Here is a 16,915-nt window from a genome sequence, read left to right as displayed (position 1 = left end):
TAAGCAAGACGTGGGAAGGTTCAAGAGGGAAGTTGGATAAAAACCTTTCATCATTTTAGGAGCTGTGAGGTTCCGAGAGGAGATCATGGATAGCATGGCGTGAAGCCTATCTTCTTCTTCCTCATCATCATCAACAGAGACAGACCGACTGGCAGCTAAGTGGTGGTAGTTAATAGTGACTGTTTTGGGAAAATAATGGTGAGGGAACAAAGTGCGAAAAATTAAAGAAAAAAAAAGAAAAAAAGAAAAAAAAACTTTAGAGAACCATTATTAAATTTGCTCAATAAAAATAAAAACATTCCAGATATATCTTCACCCAAAGCGTTGATATTAGGCAGGACAGAAGTACAGTCAAACTCGTAGTCACAGTTATTCCGTGTAAATTATTTATTTCTGAATGGTCAGGGGCTTAAATTTTGCACAATAATTCGGTGGTACCAGATTGGTACCAGATGGACATATATATATATATATATATATATATATATATATATATTGTATATTTAATTATGCCTCCATTAATATGTTTTTAAATCGGTAGGTTAGGAAACCTAAGGTGCTCTTAATAAAATATTTACATGGTAAAACTTAACTCCTGACAGATATAAAATGTATAAATGGATACAGCCCTGTAATTAATAAAATGTCAATAAAAATATTTCCAAGTATGTATTTTTTATAGTTACGTTGGATGGGGTGGAGAGGTGGGGTGGTGATGTCATGATCTCCACTTTGTTCAATCAGAGAACGCTTTGCATTCCTTGAGATAATGAAAAGCATTATCTGAATGGCACTGATGCCAAGCTAGCGACCTAATGTGTTCATAACGTAGCATGGAAGCCACTGATCACAGGACCCAGACGCAGTATCCATTTCAGTTATTTTCAGTTTTCAAGGAGATTGTCTAAGTATGGCATATGCATGGTTATACTGGTCCAAGCATGACCAATTGAACTTGTTTTAACACAACAACGCGGTGTGGTAGAATCCACTGCATTGCACTGCATTTTATTGACATTTAAAAAAAAAGAATCTGATTTAATGAGGTGGAGATCGTAAAATCATCACCCCATTACCTTGTCAAATCAGAGAACAGTTTGTACTCACTGAAAAAATACAAGGCATTCTATGAATGGTGCCTGTGCTGAGGGAATGACAACTTGTGTTCACTATGCAGAAGGGCAGCCATCTGACACAGGACCTGGAAGACCTGCACTCATGAGAACACATTGTGCACAGCAAAAATCTCTGGGAGCTCATGTAAAAGATTCAATTCTAAAGATAGGTGCTAAAGGAATATTCATTGCTATCATTTTAAGAATGCTTTTGATGGAAATACCTATTGGCCATTTGTACTGTAATGTAGACACAAATTTGGAACCTTACCCTGGTCAATACGAAAGAGAGTTAAGTGTCTTTTGTAGCAATTCAATCAAAATTATGATGTTCAAATTACAAGAATGTCTTTTTATTACATTGGATATTTTAGCTAAATAGTTTTACTCTAATGAGTAAAATCTGAATTTTATTGCTTTGGGTTAAGATATAATGAAGCAGAGGTATCACTAGCTACAATAAAGTATCTGTTAATGAAAAAGGTTTCAGTATCGCTGCAAAAAATTCAGTCACAAACATTTTTATGGGGAAGAACATGGTTAATTGCCCATTATCAGTAGATGTGTCATTAGTAAAAAAAAATAACAAATCGTGAGGTCAGTCGCAGAATAAGTATAAAAAATAATAGCTAAGTCAGTTGCTCAACCACATCACTACGTGCCATTAAATGAATCCTTTCTGGGTGCATGCTAGTTCCAGGTCAGTGGTTTACTTGGACAAGCAAGATGGATTATAAGAGGAAAAACTAAGAGAGAAGGAAGAAGGGATGGGTGCTTTGACCAAAAGATAACATTGCAGTCTTATGCCGCGTACACACGACCGTTTTTCATGACGAGAAAAATGCAATTTTTTAAATTGGTCGTGAAAAACGGTTGTGTTTAGGGTCCAGAGAATTTCTCTTGACACGGAAAATGGGCATTAAAAATTTAGAACCTGCTCTATGTTTTCTCATCATTTTTCACATCGTCGTTTTTCTCGTCGTGAAAAGCGGTCGTGTGTAGGCTTTAACGTCAGGGAAAAAAACGTGCATTCTCAGAAGCAAGTTATGAGAAGGGAAATTTGCATAATCAGCCCAAAGGGTGACGTCATTCGAATGGAACTTCCCCTTTATAGTGCCATTGTACGCGTTGTACGTCACCACGCTTTTCTCTAGCATTTTTTATCACGACCGTGTGTATGCAAGGCAGGCTTGAGAGGAATCACTTTGAGAAAAACTTTGTTTTTTTCATGACATGAATAACGGTCGTGTGTATGCGGCATTAGGCTTCTGAACTTGCAAAACAGGGATGGCTCTTGACCTTGTGATGGCCAGACATTTATTCTCAAGCCATTCTGATGCAGGTTGCTAAAGAACCATGCTACCACAGACAGGACCAAGGGACTATACAACCACAGAGTTCCGTGAGCATCCTTCTTTAACCTTTTTAACATGGAGGAACCCTTGAAAAAACTTGCTGGGCTCATGGAATTCTTGATGGTTACTAGGAAGAATGCTCCTTACATTTGTTGTCATTCAGAAGAATCCCTCTTACAGAAAGCTAAAAAAAATATTATTGTCAGTGGTTACTCATTTGAGAGGGAAAAGCAGCTTATTGCTTAAGGAACCCTGAGAAACCTCTGAAGAAACTCTAGGGTTCCACAGAACTCTGACTGAGAAAGGCCAGTCTAAAACATTGGCACTACCCTAATAACCATTATGTTTCAATGGCAAGTAAGTAGTCCAGACCCCAGCATAATGTGCAAGTTAAGAGAAGAAATTTACTTGATAACGTTCATTTTTTTTTACAGTGATGCTTAGTGACACATCGTTCACCAATTAGTGCCATTGTTTGCTGAGAACACTACAAGTTAAACAAAGTTATGTAATTAATGATACCTCTCAATGTTATAAAATGTCAACAACAAATACATTAACATAAAATAAAATGGGAATTCTGCTAGTTAGTTTAGTTGTTGAAGGAAAAAAGCTTATTGAATTGTGAATATCCGAAAATAATGGTTCAATGAATATCCAGACATAGGCTATACATATTTTGTAATGTTTCATTGAGTTTGACAAAATTAGAAATCAGATTTGAAGCATTTTAGAATGAGAAAATTTGCTTATAAACATGTCGTTAGTAGGGTTGAGCGAACCCGAACTGTAAAGTTTGGGTTCGGTACGGACTTTGGGTTTTTCCCGAATAATTGAAAAAAGTTTGGGTCCGGGATCGGAGTTCGGAAAAAAAAAATGCGCGGAGGTCCCCGCAAATTCAATAACCAGACCCTTTAGGTCTGGTATGGATATTAAGGGGAACCCCGCCGGTTCCCCCTAAATATCCATAACCAGACCCGTTATCCGAGCGCGTTGACCTGGCCGGCCGCAGAACAGAGGGGGGGACAGAGTGCGGCCCCCCCCTCTCCTGAACCGCACCAGGCCACATGCCCTCAACATGGGGAGGATGTCCCCATGTTGATGGGGACAAGGGTCTCATCCCCACAACCCTTGCCCGGTGGTTGTGGGGGTATGCGGGCGGGAGGTTTATCAGAATCTGAAAGACCCCTTTAACAAAGGGGACCCCCAGATCCTGACCCCCCCGTGTGAAATGGTAATGGGGTACACTGCGGGCACTCTGTCCCCCCCTCTTTTCTGCGGCCGGCCAGGTCAACGTGCTCGGATAACGGGTCTGGTTATGGATATTTAGGGGGAACCGCACGTAATTTTTGTTTTAAATTGACGGCGGGGTTCCCCCGAATATCCATACCAGACCTGAAGGGTCTGGTTATGGATATTTAGGGGGAACCGCACGTCATTTTTTTTTAAATTGACGGCGGGATTCCCCTTAATATCCATACCAGACCTAAAAGGTCTGGTTATTGAATTTGCGGGGACTTCCGCGCATTTTTTTTCTCTAAAAGTCTGTGTCCCATTGACTACAATGGGGTTCGGAGTTCGGGTTCGGGTTCCCGAACCCGAACATCCAGGTGTCTGCTCAACTCTAGTCGTTAGTAAAGTTTCTCAAGCCCTGTTTCTTTTTTCTGAAAATACGTCATATTTTTACATCATGCCAGTCCATTCACGAGTGTATAACAAACATATTTGATGCATTTTTGTGCATACAAACATAAATGGACACCCTTCTATTCTGTCAATATCCCTTGTTACTGTTCATCAACATTCTATTGTTGCTAGTTATGGGCAGATACATACTCATCAGGTATGTGATGATATATACAAGAGGCTGCACAAAAGTGTACACGTGAGTGTATACACTCACTATGACTGGACTGTCAGTAAATGTCAGTAAATTATATACACCCACATGTGTGATGCCAATATCATGTAACCTGGCTAGCTCCGAGAACAAATAAATGTTCTCTCCAGCATAAAAGACACAACTGAGCATGTGCAGGTTGGCTACCCTGCATGTGTTAGCTGGCTTTCTCTAGATAGACAGTACAGGAGGGAAGAATCTGTGCATACAGGATAAAACAGCCTTTTTACACAATGCAGAGGATTAACCCCTTAAGTTCCACAGTGAGTATAACAAGCATGCTATGCTGCAAATACAGACAGATTTTACTGTTGTGGGTTTAGTAACACTTTAAGTACACTTTAAGGAGGAGTCCTGTAGTTGGACGTCACATACAGGACTCGGGAGCGCACCACAAGGAAACCCTCTTGAGAGAGCGCTTCCCAGGGGGTTACCATAAGCAGGGAGGAGCCGAGACAGCCGCCGAGGAGGCGTGGATTGGGGGCCAATCTGTGCAAAACGAGCTGCACAGTGGAGGTAACTATAACATGTTTGTTATTTAAAAAAATAAAAAAAATAAAGCTTTACAACCCCTTTAAGTTGTTCTGGGTTTAATTCAAATTGCTTTTGCATTCATGTTGACTTGTTTGAGGCAATAAACATGAATTCAGAAGCATATAAATATCTGTGAACACAAGCCCTGAGTTGTAAAGGGTTAAACACGCTTCTTGTAACCCCTCTTTAATCTACACACTTATAGAAAACATGTAATTTTACACAGATCACTGAGATGGGCATGAGGACCACAGACAATCGCTACTGAAATGCTCCGGATACCCTTTAACATCAGTTTAAGTTATTGATGGATGCTCTATTGAAAGCCTGGCTGTTATCACCATAACTGAAGATATCTGTAAATCATTCACTGCCGATAACAGGGTTAAAAATAACGGTTTTGTTAGATGGTTTCCTGAAGACAATCCCTTTTAAAAATATCCAGATACAAGTTAATTTGATTTAAACTCAACCTCTGAACTGCTGCCCTGAAACACAGAATCTTTATGTTTCATCAAGTCTTGTCCTCTCCTTGGAGACCTAATAAAATTGTGAGATGGCAGAAAGCCAGGTCAGCTGTCTTCCAAGAGCATAGAACAGGATCGCCTTGACAGAAACAAATGAGCTGAATTGGAAAAGGGTAGTTCCTCCTTTTAGTTCTCTAATTACTACTGTTTTCTGTCTATAACATTGTGATAAATTGTATAAATGTTTGCAATGATCTATGTAATGTTAGTAAAGTGGCAGCCTAAAATTGTTCATAAAGAACCCAGAAACTTTAATTTGCAAAAAAGCAAGTTTGAGTCTTTTCAGGACAGATTTTGCAATGGAAAAGTTGTGCCGTTGTCCTTTGTAGTGAATTATGGTACCTAGTAATATTCTCGATATGGCCACCAAATGATCCAACTGAATAAAGATCATAGTAAAAAACATGAATGTTTACACCTTGTGCCTATGGAGAGCAGAGGAAGAGCATGTTACAGACATTCTAATCTCTAGCCTCTCTGGAGGGAAATAACACTGATGGGCCAGAACAATATCCATCCTGATCGAGCACCCCCCTTCCTGTGATGGATCGATGAGCAGATGTCTACTGCAATTTAGGAAAGTTTACAGGCATAAAAAATATTCCCTGATTGGACTGTATAAGCAAAATGAGATGAATGTTCTCTGTTTCTAGGTACTTCTAGACCAGTGGTCATCAACCCTGTCCTGCAGGGCCCACTAACAGGCCAGGTTTGCAAGATAACTGAAATACATCACAGCTGATATCATTTGCTCCTCAGTGATTGCAGTATTCTAGTCTGCATCTCCCCAAGGTAATACATAAAACCTGGCCTGTTAGTGGGCCCTGCAGGACAGGGTTGATGACCACTGTTCTAGACAACCTCCAAGAGACACTAAATTATATCCTTATTTTGCAAAAATACACATCCACTACTTAAAATGGAATAACACATCCTCATGAAGACATTAAAAAAAAAATAGCCACCAGCCATGTCACAATGTACTAGTATGCACCACATTTCCTTCTGGGCTTGGACTCTTCCGTCATTTGATTTTCTAAGCCTCAATGACGTCACTCCTGCACATGCATGCAGAAGTCCCATAATCACGGCACAGAGTGGTGCCATAAATGTACGCTAGCATGCAGTGGTGGCCCGTCCATAAAGGATGCACGGGTGCGGCCCTCGGTCCATGCGTCTGGCCCCTAATCTACATGCAGGGCCCCGGATGCATGGATTCCAATGCGGGGGGTGTTTTTTTTTGAAGCACGTGATTAGAACCAAAGGCTCTATTAGGCTTCAAAATAAGATGGGCTTGGGCGCAGGACACTGCGCCCAAAGCCCATCCAGTTGTATGACACTAGCAAATGATTATTTGCTAGTGTCACACTAATTCTCCTCCCGGCCATTCAGGAGGCGTGTCCTGAGACCCGTTTCCTGATTGGCCGAATGGAAAAGGTATGCTGGCTGCTGGGAGGAGGAAAGAGGAGATGCAGGAAAAGCCGGTCGCCCAGAGGGAAGCCGAGGTAAGTGTTGTGGCTGGGTGACCAACTGACCGGTGGGGGGAGGTGCGGGAGACCCGACTGTGAGGGGGGTGGCTGGCTGTGCACCGTTTGCTGCCCCCCCCCCCAAAAAAAAATACCACCGGCCGCCACTGCTAACATGTGCATTAATGCTGATAGGCAGGAAGAAGCAGTTAAAACAAAAGAGATAATTGCCATAAAATTCTTAACTCTCAGTGTCATTTTTTCTTTTTACTTTAATTCCGCTTTAATGGCCCTGTAATCTATTTATCAATGCTATAAATTCTTGCTTATTTTCTGCCTCCTTTTAACGTCCTCTGAGAGCTACTTAACATTTCCTTTTCCTCTTCACTTCCGTATGAAATGAGTAGTGCACATTAGTCGTGGTCATAGGTCATGTGCACCGCTCTAGGCATGCTACAAATCTCACAGTCCATCTTGGGAGTGAGCAAGAGAGGGTGGTTCTTTTCCTACATACAGTTGGACTATGGAGAATAAATAAATAAATGAAGCCTTCCTCCAACAGAAGGTCAGATCACAGCAGCAAAAAATGAATATTCTTTTTTTGGAGATTTGGAGGAGGCAGAGAGGAATAGAAGCCACTTTTCTGAATTAAGAATACATGCATGAGGAGAATATATTTCAAGAGTTTAGTACCACTTTCATGTTCTACACTGCATTACAAAGTGACTGATAGGATATCATAAGTTACAATTCTACAGATAAACAAATATGTATGCCTATACGTATGCAGTGTGAAGGTATATATGTATATATATTAACTCGTCCTAGAATGGAATACAGTAAAACCTTGGTTTGCGAGCATAATTCATTCCAGAAACATGCTTGTAATCCAAACCACTTGTATATTTTTTTACAGGGTATATAAGAGAAGAGAGGCACCTCTAAGTGTAGCAATAAGTTGCTAAATGTTGTACCTTCATTAAATGTAACCATATTGCTACACTTAGAGGCTCCTCTATTCTCTTTTATACTCAGTTGTGACATGAAACTAATCTTATATCAAGACATCGCTTGTATATCAAGGCAAATTTATTAAAACATTTTGCTTGTCTTCCAAAACGCTCTCAAACCAAGTTACTCTCAAACCAAGGTTTTATTGTATTAAATACATAGATTGCAGTTGGTGGACTCAAAGTGCTAATGCTTAGACAAATGAAAATAAAATACAGCGCTCACAAAATAAATGTAGCATGTGAAAACGTACAGATGTACAGATGTGCTCCAGACGTCAAGGTGCATCACACACCACTCCTGTGATATGCCATTCATGGCCAACGCTTAAGCTTGAATCACACCTGAACTGAAAAGCTAGGCGTCCATTCTTTTTGGCGAGAGGGCACACAGGAGGGGTGTGTGATGGACCTTAAACTTTGGAGCACTATTGTACAATGTATATGAACATTTTCACATGCTAAATTTATTTTGTGAGTGCTGTAATTTCTTATTATTTTCATTTAAACGTATACAAGTCAAAATTTATATAAAGTGAAATATGAAGGACATTAGAATTATTGGTAACAATTTGAGTGATATTAAAATCCGGTTGAATGTTTTAGGTTAAAATCCAGTTGAATGTTTTAGGTTTTACCCATGATATAACCTTTCAATAAATTTTAGATTTTTAGATTTAAGATTCATGTTTTAAGGAAATACCCCATCTGTCGCTTTAAATTGAAATTGCTGTGCTCCAAATACTTGGCATGTGCCAGCTTTCTACAGGTGAAATGAAAATGGACACATCACCTACTTTGGGATTCTGAAGAATGTGGTTACTGCGCTGGTCTAAATACGCGATGACACAAAATGGTAAATTAAATCTAATACAATAAAGTGCTGAATCCAGTGCAGTGATATGCGTCATAAAACACAATAAATAACTATACAAATAAATAAATAAGTAAATAAATTGCAATATCCAGCTGTCACAAGTTATTTATTTATTTATTTATTTGTATAGTTATTTATTGTGTTTTATCACGCATCTCACTGCACTGGATTCAGCACTTTATTGTATTAGATTTAATTTACCATTTTGTGTCATCGCGTATTTAGACCAGCGCAGTAACCACATTCTTCTGCTTTCACTCATAAACCTTTTTGGAGGTTTACACAGTACCGCAGCAGGTCAATATAATATAACCTGTTTTTTGCGCCGGTGACAATCACATATATTACTTTGGGATTCTACTGATTTGAACTCGGTAGGGAACCTTTAGAAGGGTGAAAATCAGCAATTTCAAATGCAACTCTTGCGTTTCCTGTTCTCACAATTTTCACCTTTTTGTTACACTGAGGAGAACTTTAAATTGTGCTGCTATTAAATATTACATGGCTGAACCCAGAAATATTATGGATCTGTTCTCATATTGGTTATTCCTGAAACTACTTAAGCAGGAGGAAGTGGAAAAAGTTGGCTGAAGTCTGGACATAGTGTTTAGACTGAATGTCGTAATTACAGTAATGAATGTTAGTCTGCAAAGGGCACTGCTAATTAAATGTTACAAGTTGAAACGTCAGGCATAGGTAAATTTGTAATGAACTGTTTACAGCCTAATTCCAGACATTTTCCATCACTTCCTTTCCCTGTGACATGCATACAAGAAATGGGGGGGAGGCCTTGCGGTCATCACTAGGTTTGGAAGCCATGGACAGCAATAAAACAATATCACAAGTACTATGCCTTTCTCACTTTACTAAAAATGTGTTTTTGTTTTTGTCTTTGTCCCTGTTGGAGAGATTTTCCATCACTTTCTAACCCAGTGGTTCTCAACTCCAGTCCTCAAGGCGCCCCAACAGGTCATGTTTTCAGGATTTCTTCTGGTGAAATGGCTGTGGTAATTATTAAAGCAGTGAAACTGATCAAATCATCTGTGCAAAATAATGGAAAGCCTGAAAACATGACCTGTTGGGGCGCCTTGAGGACTGGAGTTGAGAAACACTGTTCTAACCTGACAGGAATTGAGTGGAAATTAACCCAATACGGGCACGGATGGCAGACCTAACAGAGACGCAAATAGCGACCTATCAGAGGCTCTAACCACTACAAAATAAAATTAGAGTTGGGTTTTATTGAACAGTCACAGTAAAAGTCACGTAAAAAAAAAAAACGAATTTAAACCCCTCAGTTTCAAAACCAGTGATTTATGTTTAAACCTCTTTCAAAAGGCCAATCAAGATTGTGCACTGCCAAGAATCAATGTACATGTCCGGCTGGGATCACAGGTATTTGTGATCAGACGCGGCCAGGAAGCCTGTACAAATCAATAACAGGCTGCCAGACACTACAGCTGTTTACATGTAAATGGACATCATCACATGTGATTAGCGACAGATATCCGGCCCTGGGTGCATACATGATCCAATGTTTATATATCTGAAACTAATTAGCAGGGAGGATCTCGGGGTGTTTGTCGGACCAAGTTTGAAGCGTAACTCCACTTTTGTTGAGAAAAAAACATTCCACTCTGGGTGATCTATGTACATTGCAAGGATTTTAACAAACTTTGTTGCAGATTCCTACCCTTTGATATTCTGAAGAAATCCCTGTGTGCTTATCTGTATCCATGTGGGGAAAGTGAATCTAATGGGAGTGGTTTCATAATTATTAATCAGCTGTGGCACCTGCAGGGCTCTAATGAGGAAATCTGCTGGGCCTGCATGCCTTTGGATGTGATTTCCTATTGGGAGTATCTTACCAAAAATTAAATTTTTGTTCCAGGGGATTCCTGAAATCTGACTTGTATCTTAGTGCAGACTTCTGGGAAAATTGGTGAGTCAATCACACAAGCAGGAAATTATGTTTCTGGGGGGAGTGCTGTACACATTCTATGTACAGAACACCTCCTGGTAGCCATATTGCATTTTCAGAAAATTATAGATTAAAAAGGAAAGGTAATTTTTAATAACATTCAATTACAATATGACCTGTGCTGCAGTTGTTACACATACTAAACAAGGACAGATTTAGACTTTTAGCTGGAATTCCACTTTAGGCAGTGATTATTTGTTGCTGGAATGATTCAAGAGTCGGACACTTGTATCCAGTGGATACAGCGGGTCTCTCCTTGTACAGTTTCTGTTACGTGTGTTTTTTTCTCCAAGCACATATTTTATAATAAAGACATATTTTATAATAAAGATTTATTGAAGCTATCACACAATACTTTCTATCTGTTCTCTAGTGTTACTAGAAAGTGTGTAACTATCCTTCTTCAATAAAACCTATTGTGAAAAAAAAAAAAAAAAAAGAAGTTAAAAAATAGGCGCCGGATCTTTTATTATCTTACGATTGTGGAAAATTGGTCCATTCTATGAATCTCATTAGCTCTGGTGAGGCTGCTCTCATTAAACAGGTTACCCCTAACTGAGAGACTCAAGTGAGTGAAAGTCCACAAAGGGAGAAATACAACAATAGTGCCAGATCAAAGGAAAAAAAAGTTCAAATAAGCTTTCATTAAGGTAAAGTAGAAATGCCAACATGCTTCGGGAGCTATGGCACTTACCCTTCATCAGGGCTAAATCTGAAGACTATTAGTCTGCAGTTCACATTCTCAGCAGAGGTTGCCTAAAAAGCTATAATTATGTATATTAACACATCTTGTTTTGGGGGTGTAGCTAATGTAAGATGAGTGAATCCAAATGTTATACGTTTTAGATCCCTAGCAAAGAAGAATGGCATGTATGAATGTCTTGTGTGTACAAATACAACAACTAAGTACCATAAACAAACTTACTGTTGTCATGTCTATGTCCAGCGTAGATAATTCTGAATACATAGTCTACAGTTAACTCTTCTACGAAACTGTCATCAAAGTCTACTGACTTATTAGAGTTGTTTCTTTTTCTCAGTTTTGGAAATACTTTTCCCTGTAACAAAAAGGTTAAAATATTAGGCCACATCTAAGTTTCTAGCAGATTTAAAATAAAATTTAGGATAAAAAAAATAAAATTATAGGGGGATGCAGTATCAATCAAACACATCTGTCCCCTGACGCAAGTCAGAGAACTGAGCGATCAAAGACTGTTGATCGCTCAGTTCTCGGTCTTCAGTGAGCAAAGTGCTGGGGAAGGTCAGTCACCAGCTCTCTGCTCTGCCTCTTCAGCACTCACTGGAGCGTGGGGCTGTGGAGGGGAAGGGAAAAGCTGGCTCAGGCTCTCAGCCTCGCCAGAGTCTGTAACAGCTGAGTAGCATCAGTTAACAAAAGAACTCTAGCCCGTTTTGGCCTTACTTTTTCTTTAAAGTGTATGTACAGTCAAATCCTTTTGGGGTAGAGATGCAAAGCATTAGGACCCCTTTCAAGTTGCTATTGTTGACTGTATCCTTGCTTGATTAACTGTAACTGTCTTGGGGATCATTGCCACCGAGATATAATGCACTGGTGAATCCAAAATGTTAAAGTTGTCACCTAGAACAAGAGGTAAGGATAAAACTTCCAATGTGAAGTCCTATTATCTTGACAACTGTCTTAAAGGGAATTACCATCACTTTCAAGCGATTTCCCCTCAATCATACACTTATGTCTCAAGGACAGAAAATCCCCCCAATAGGACACAGACAGCAAAAAAAAGTGAAATGAGTATTAATCTTTTTGTACTGAAAAAAAGCTTTGGCTATACATACACTTAGGCCCCTTGCACCTGGGGTTGTCTAGGTGCAATGCGTTCCTCCTGGCATTTTAGTGTGGCTGAGAGGGATGGGTGCAGCATCAAGCCACATTGCCTGCAACCTGCCTGCAAGTCTGTGGCAGGCTATGGCTGGATGGGGCTGAACGGTACATCGAGTGATACCCATGTTTAAAGGAACGTTGCATTCAGGGACAAAGGCTCGAAGAGATGCACTGCACTTAAATGGCCCTGTGTGCAATGAGCCTTAATCGGCTACTGCAAGAACACCACAATTACACACTAATCATAGAGTTGTCAGATGGTCATATCTCTGTGTTCCTGTGCGGTGCAGTATGGGAAAAGCAGCCCGCCTGAACGGTTTAGTCAACAAAATTAATGGCAGCATTTTAGCAGAGAAGTATGGCCAAAGTTCTTTTAGCCATTCTTCTCATGTGGGTCACAGGAGTGCACTTACTTGTGTTCTATTGTGACCCAGAATCAGACATCAACGGACTTCAGCCTGATCTTACAGACCCACTCCAGACTCTGGATGGATCCCGACAATAATATCAAGGGTCCACCTAGATGCCTTACAGGCAGCTGGTTCAGCCACTCAGTATGCAGCTGAAACCAGCCAAGAACTGAGCAATCAGTCATCACATGATCGCTCAGTTCTCAGGCTTGTAACCAATGGAGGTCAGTTTGCAGCATAGGACCGATGCTGCAGTAGGTAGCTAAGTATTATGTTTATTTTTTTATATTCCTGCACTTCTCCTTTAAAATGCACATGTAAAGTGTTTTATAATGGTATGTCATATGACCAGCGGACTGAGATTATTCTCATTTATGTTCTCAGGCTAGACTAGAGCATGCAAAATACATGTTAAAGCTCATTATAATGCAATAAATGGTGTGCCTTTTTCACAACACAAAGAGCTTGATTTGCAAATATTAAATATCATGATAAGTATCCTTATTTTTAAAAAAATGACAGTTATTTTCAGTTGAGCCCAACGACATTTGTAAATGATATGGCTGAAACCAGAGTGCCTTATGCTGGTGTTTAAAGGGGTTGTAAAGGAATTTTTTTTTTTCATAATAAGCATCCTTTACCTGCAGACATTCCTCTTTTCACTTCCTCATTGTTTGCTCAGAAGTTGCTCTATTTCTTCTCTGTTCTGTTCACTTCCTGCTTGTCTGATTTTACTCACCACCGTGATGGGAGGCTTTACTGCGGTGGTCAGTAACGTGCTTGCCCCCTCCTGGGAACTACATCTGTGCGGCAGGACGCTCTCTACGTGTTAGAGACTTCAAGGAGGTGTGAATTACTGGGCGTGCCGCAATTCATACTGGGAAATGTAGTTCTTACATGAACGAGCGATGCAAACCAGGAAGTGAATGAGAGAACAGAAACTAGAATGCCGGAGGTGATATAGATGAAGGAATTTAATAGGTATTTACTATTTTTTTAACAGAATCATTACACTATTCTGTCTGTCTACCTTGCAGACATTAATTTTAGGCAAAACATTTTCTTCCTTTACAACTCCTTTAAGCTTTGTGATTGGAGCATAAAGGGTAAATCCAGTCTAGGTAGTATTCTTTGCCACCCTAAATGAGACAGCTTAAATAAGACTGGTTTCTATGTGTATGCCTTTCATGTTTCTTTTCTTAAATATTTTTATGCATGGAAACAAATTGCCTACAAATTGTCTAACATACCTTGCCCCTTTGTGACCATAGTGGAGGCTCTAGCTGTCCTCTAGTTAGAAGACCATTTTCAAGGCAAGAAAGGAAGGCAAGAAGATGTCCCCCTGGAGGGAAGTGGAGTGGAGGTCTCTGGATACCATCTTGGCTGACCAGTACAAGGACTCCCTTGTTGTCTGCTATATGTGGAAAAAGGTCAAAGAGTAGTTATACAAGACTATACATTAACATAATTGGTAAATGTACAATTAGATACAGAGAAACACAATTTACAGATTTATTTAATGAGGGAAAATGCAAAACAGGAAGTGCAACCAACCAAAGCAACTAACAGTCAAATTACATCATTCTGACTGTTCCATACTGTTAAATCAGAAATCTAATTGACTGTGATGAGTCACTTTGTGCATTATCTTTCTTTATTTTGTAAAGGAAACCTGTCAGAAGGTTAAACTGTAGATTGCCATTATGAGTCTCCTTCGGAAAATGCTAGTTGCTTGACTATTATGCCTAAAACGATTTCAATACATTGTACAATGAAGATACATTTTTGTTTTAGATCAGTGACCGTACTAATGCTAGAAGTTCAACATGAGATCATTGCTGGTCATGTGAACTAATATAGATAATTAGCTCATTCTGTATTATAATCTTACCAGTGACTTAGCACAGATTGCATATACTGTATTATGGGTTTCCCTTACGTACAATATTTTTAATACATAATATATGCGTGAAACGTTTACTTACGCTGCTGGTGGCAATGTATACAGACTATCTGACTTATTGGCACGATTAGGGCATAGTCCCAAAACACACTGAGGAGACAGAGAAAAATAGAATCATTGTAAAATACATGGCAAGTGATACCTGACATGGTGGTGCTCCATTAAGGCCAACTAATTAAAGGCAAAGACCTTAAATAACTATCTACACTACCTGTTATTATTGCTCGTAAAGTTCCATAGTCATGAGAGTACACAGTCTCTATCTGGCTGCATTCAGATGAATCAGAAAATGATCTGACATCTGTGGGCATGTGCTGACAGCCTAGTCAATAGATAATAGGGAAAATATAATCATGCAGGGGTCTACCTTCTTCCACCTTCAGCTACAAGATAATTTTAGGTTCCAGAGAACACCACTACCACCCCACAGGCCAGCAAGTGGTATGAGCTGCACAGCGAGACAGCCTCATCACTACATGTTTCTTCCTTCTGTAGTGAACCAGAGATAAGACCTGGATGCTGGTATTTTGACATACAAAGCAAAATCGGGTGCATTCAACCCTACTCTATTAAAATAGGCTGAAGTCCTACCCAATGCCCTTTAAGAAGCCTGCTATATCTGGCTGTATTGGATTTTTAGAAAAATCTAAGTAAAATCGATTTGACTTTTTTCAAGGTTTTAAAATTTTGTGTTAAGTACAGTAATAGTAGTTCATGAACTGAGTTTATTTGTTGTCTGGTATTATTTTAAGTACCCAGTCACATTATAACTCATACTTTTGGTAAGCTGCAATAGTAGGGTACAATGTGCAGTAGATGCATGACAACAAACGCCAACAAATCTAAATACTGTACACTTAGCAACAAAAATTTGTAAAATATGGGATTAATGCATAAGCAAACTTTCATTCTCTAAATATCTAAGCAAGGAAATCTAGAAAATCTGCCAATTACTTATTGTATACATTAACTCTCCTTGTATTAAAGCAGGGGATCTTAAAAATGAACCAATTTCTTCTCTGTTTAACTCAAATAGAACATATAAATGGTTAAACATTAACTGAAAAAAACTAAGATATTTATTACTGCACATCTGCTAACTCTCCTTGAAGTCAGGGTCAGTCTAATTGGCTGAAATCTATGTCCCTGATGGTGTTCCCGTATGGATAAGAAAAAATGACCTTACTACATTTACAAAGTACTGCACAAAACATGATGTTAAAATAGTATAATAATATTCTATTGAATAAAATCAGATTTACTTGATAATTAGGGTTGCACCAATACCACTTTTTTAAGACCGAGTACCGATACTTTTTTTCAAGTACTCGCCAATACAATACTTTTTTTTAATGTCATGTGACAGTAGCACTGATGGGCGCTGATAGGTGGCACTGATGAAGTGTGGACTGTGTTAGTAGCTTTTTTTTTTACAATTTTTTTTATTTATTTTTTACAATTTATATATTTTTTTGTTATTTTTACAAGGCTTTCTTTTCTTTTTTACAATTTCTCTTTTAAATATTTATTAAAATGTTTATTTTTTAATTTTTTTTATCAACCCAGTTGTGAGGGAGGCTTTGGAGAGATATCAAGGGTCTAAATAGATCACTGTGCATTCACAAAAAGAAGGAGCCGGTAAATGACAGATGTACCAGCATGTACCTAATTTTTTCCAGTTATTATGTAATATACTTTGGTGTAAACATGAAAACCATCTGTGTGTACAACTATACATGAACACATAAAAAAGGATATGGGAGCCAGGTTCAACATACATGGATTACAGAAGCCAACCAAAGAATACAGTGGGGGAGATTTACTAAAACTGGTGCACACAAAAGTAGATTGGGGGGTATGTGATCGAGAGTCCTAAAAAAGGATACAGCACCTCATCCCAAAATAGATTCAAAGGAGGG

The 16,915-nt window shown here is 39.1% G+C and overlaps 1 protein-coding gene across 2 annotated transcripts in view; it reads right to left on the bottom strand.

The window, feature by feature from the left end:
- Positions 1–16,915, bottom strand: part of SGSM2 (small G protein signaling modulator 2) — a 436,818-nt gene that overhangs the window by 50,203 nt on the left and 369,700 nt on the right. The window contains exons 9-12 of one of the 2 annotated variants that reach the window (XM_040338437.1): positions 15,019–15,086; positions 14,284–14,447; positions 11,691–11,823; positions 45–179 (exon numbers count right to left, since the gene is read on the bottom strand). In XM_040338437.1, coding sequence (XP_040194371.1) covers positions 45–179; positions 11,691–11,823; positions 14,284–14,447; positions 15,019–15,086 — 500 coding nt within the window. The remainder of the gene's footprint in view (positions 1–44; positions 180–11,690; positions 11,824–14,283; positions 14,448–15,018; positions 15,087–16,915) is intronic. The other variant, XM_040338439.1, reaches the window with a different exon arrangement.

This window comes from Rana temporaria, chromosome 2, assembly GCF_905171775.1.
Source record: "Rana temporaria chromosome 2, aRanTem1.1, whole genome shotgun sequence".
In the NCBI taxonomy this organism is placed as follows: domain Eukaryota; kingdom Metazoa; phylum Chordata; class Amphibia; order Anura; family Ranidae; genus Rana; species Rana temporaria.
The sequence above is the reverse complement of the archived record's forward strand: the minus strand, read 5'-3'. Positions and strand labels throughout refer to the sequence as shown.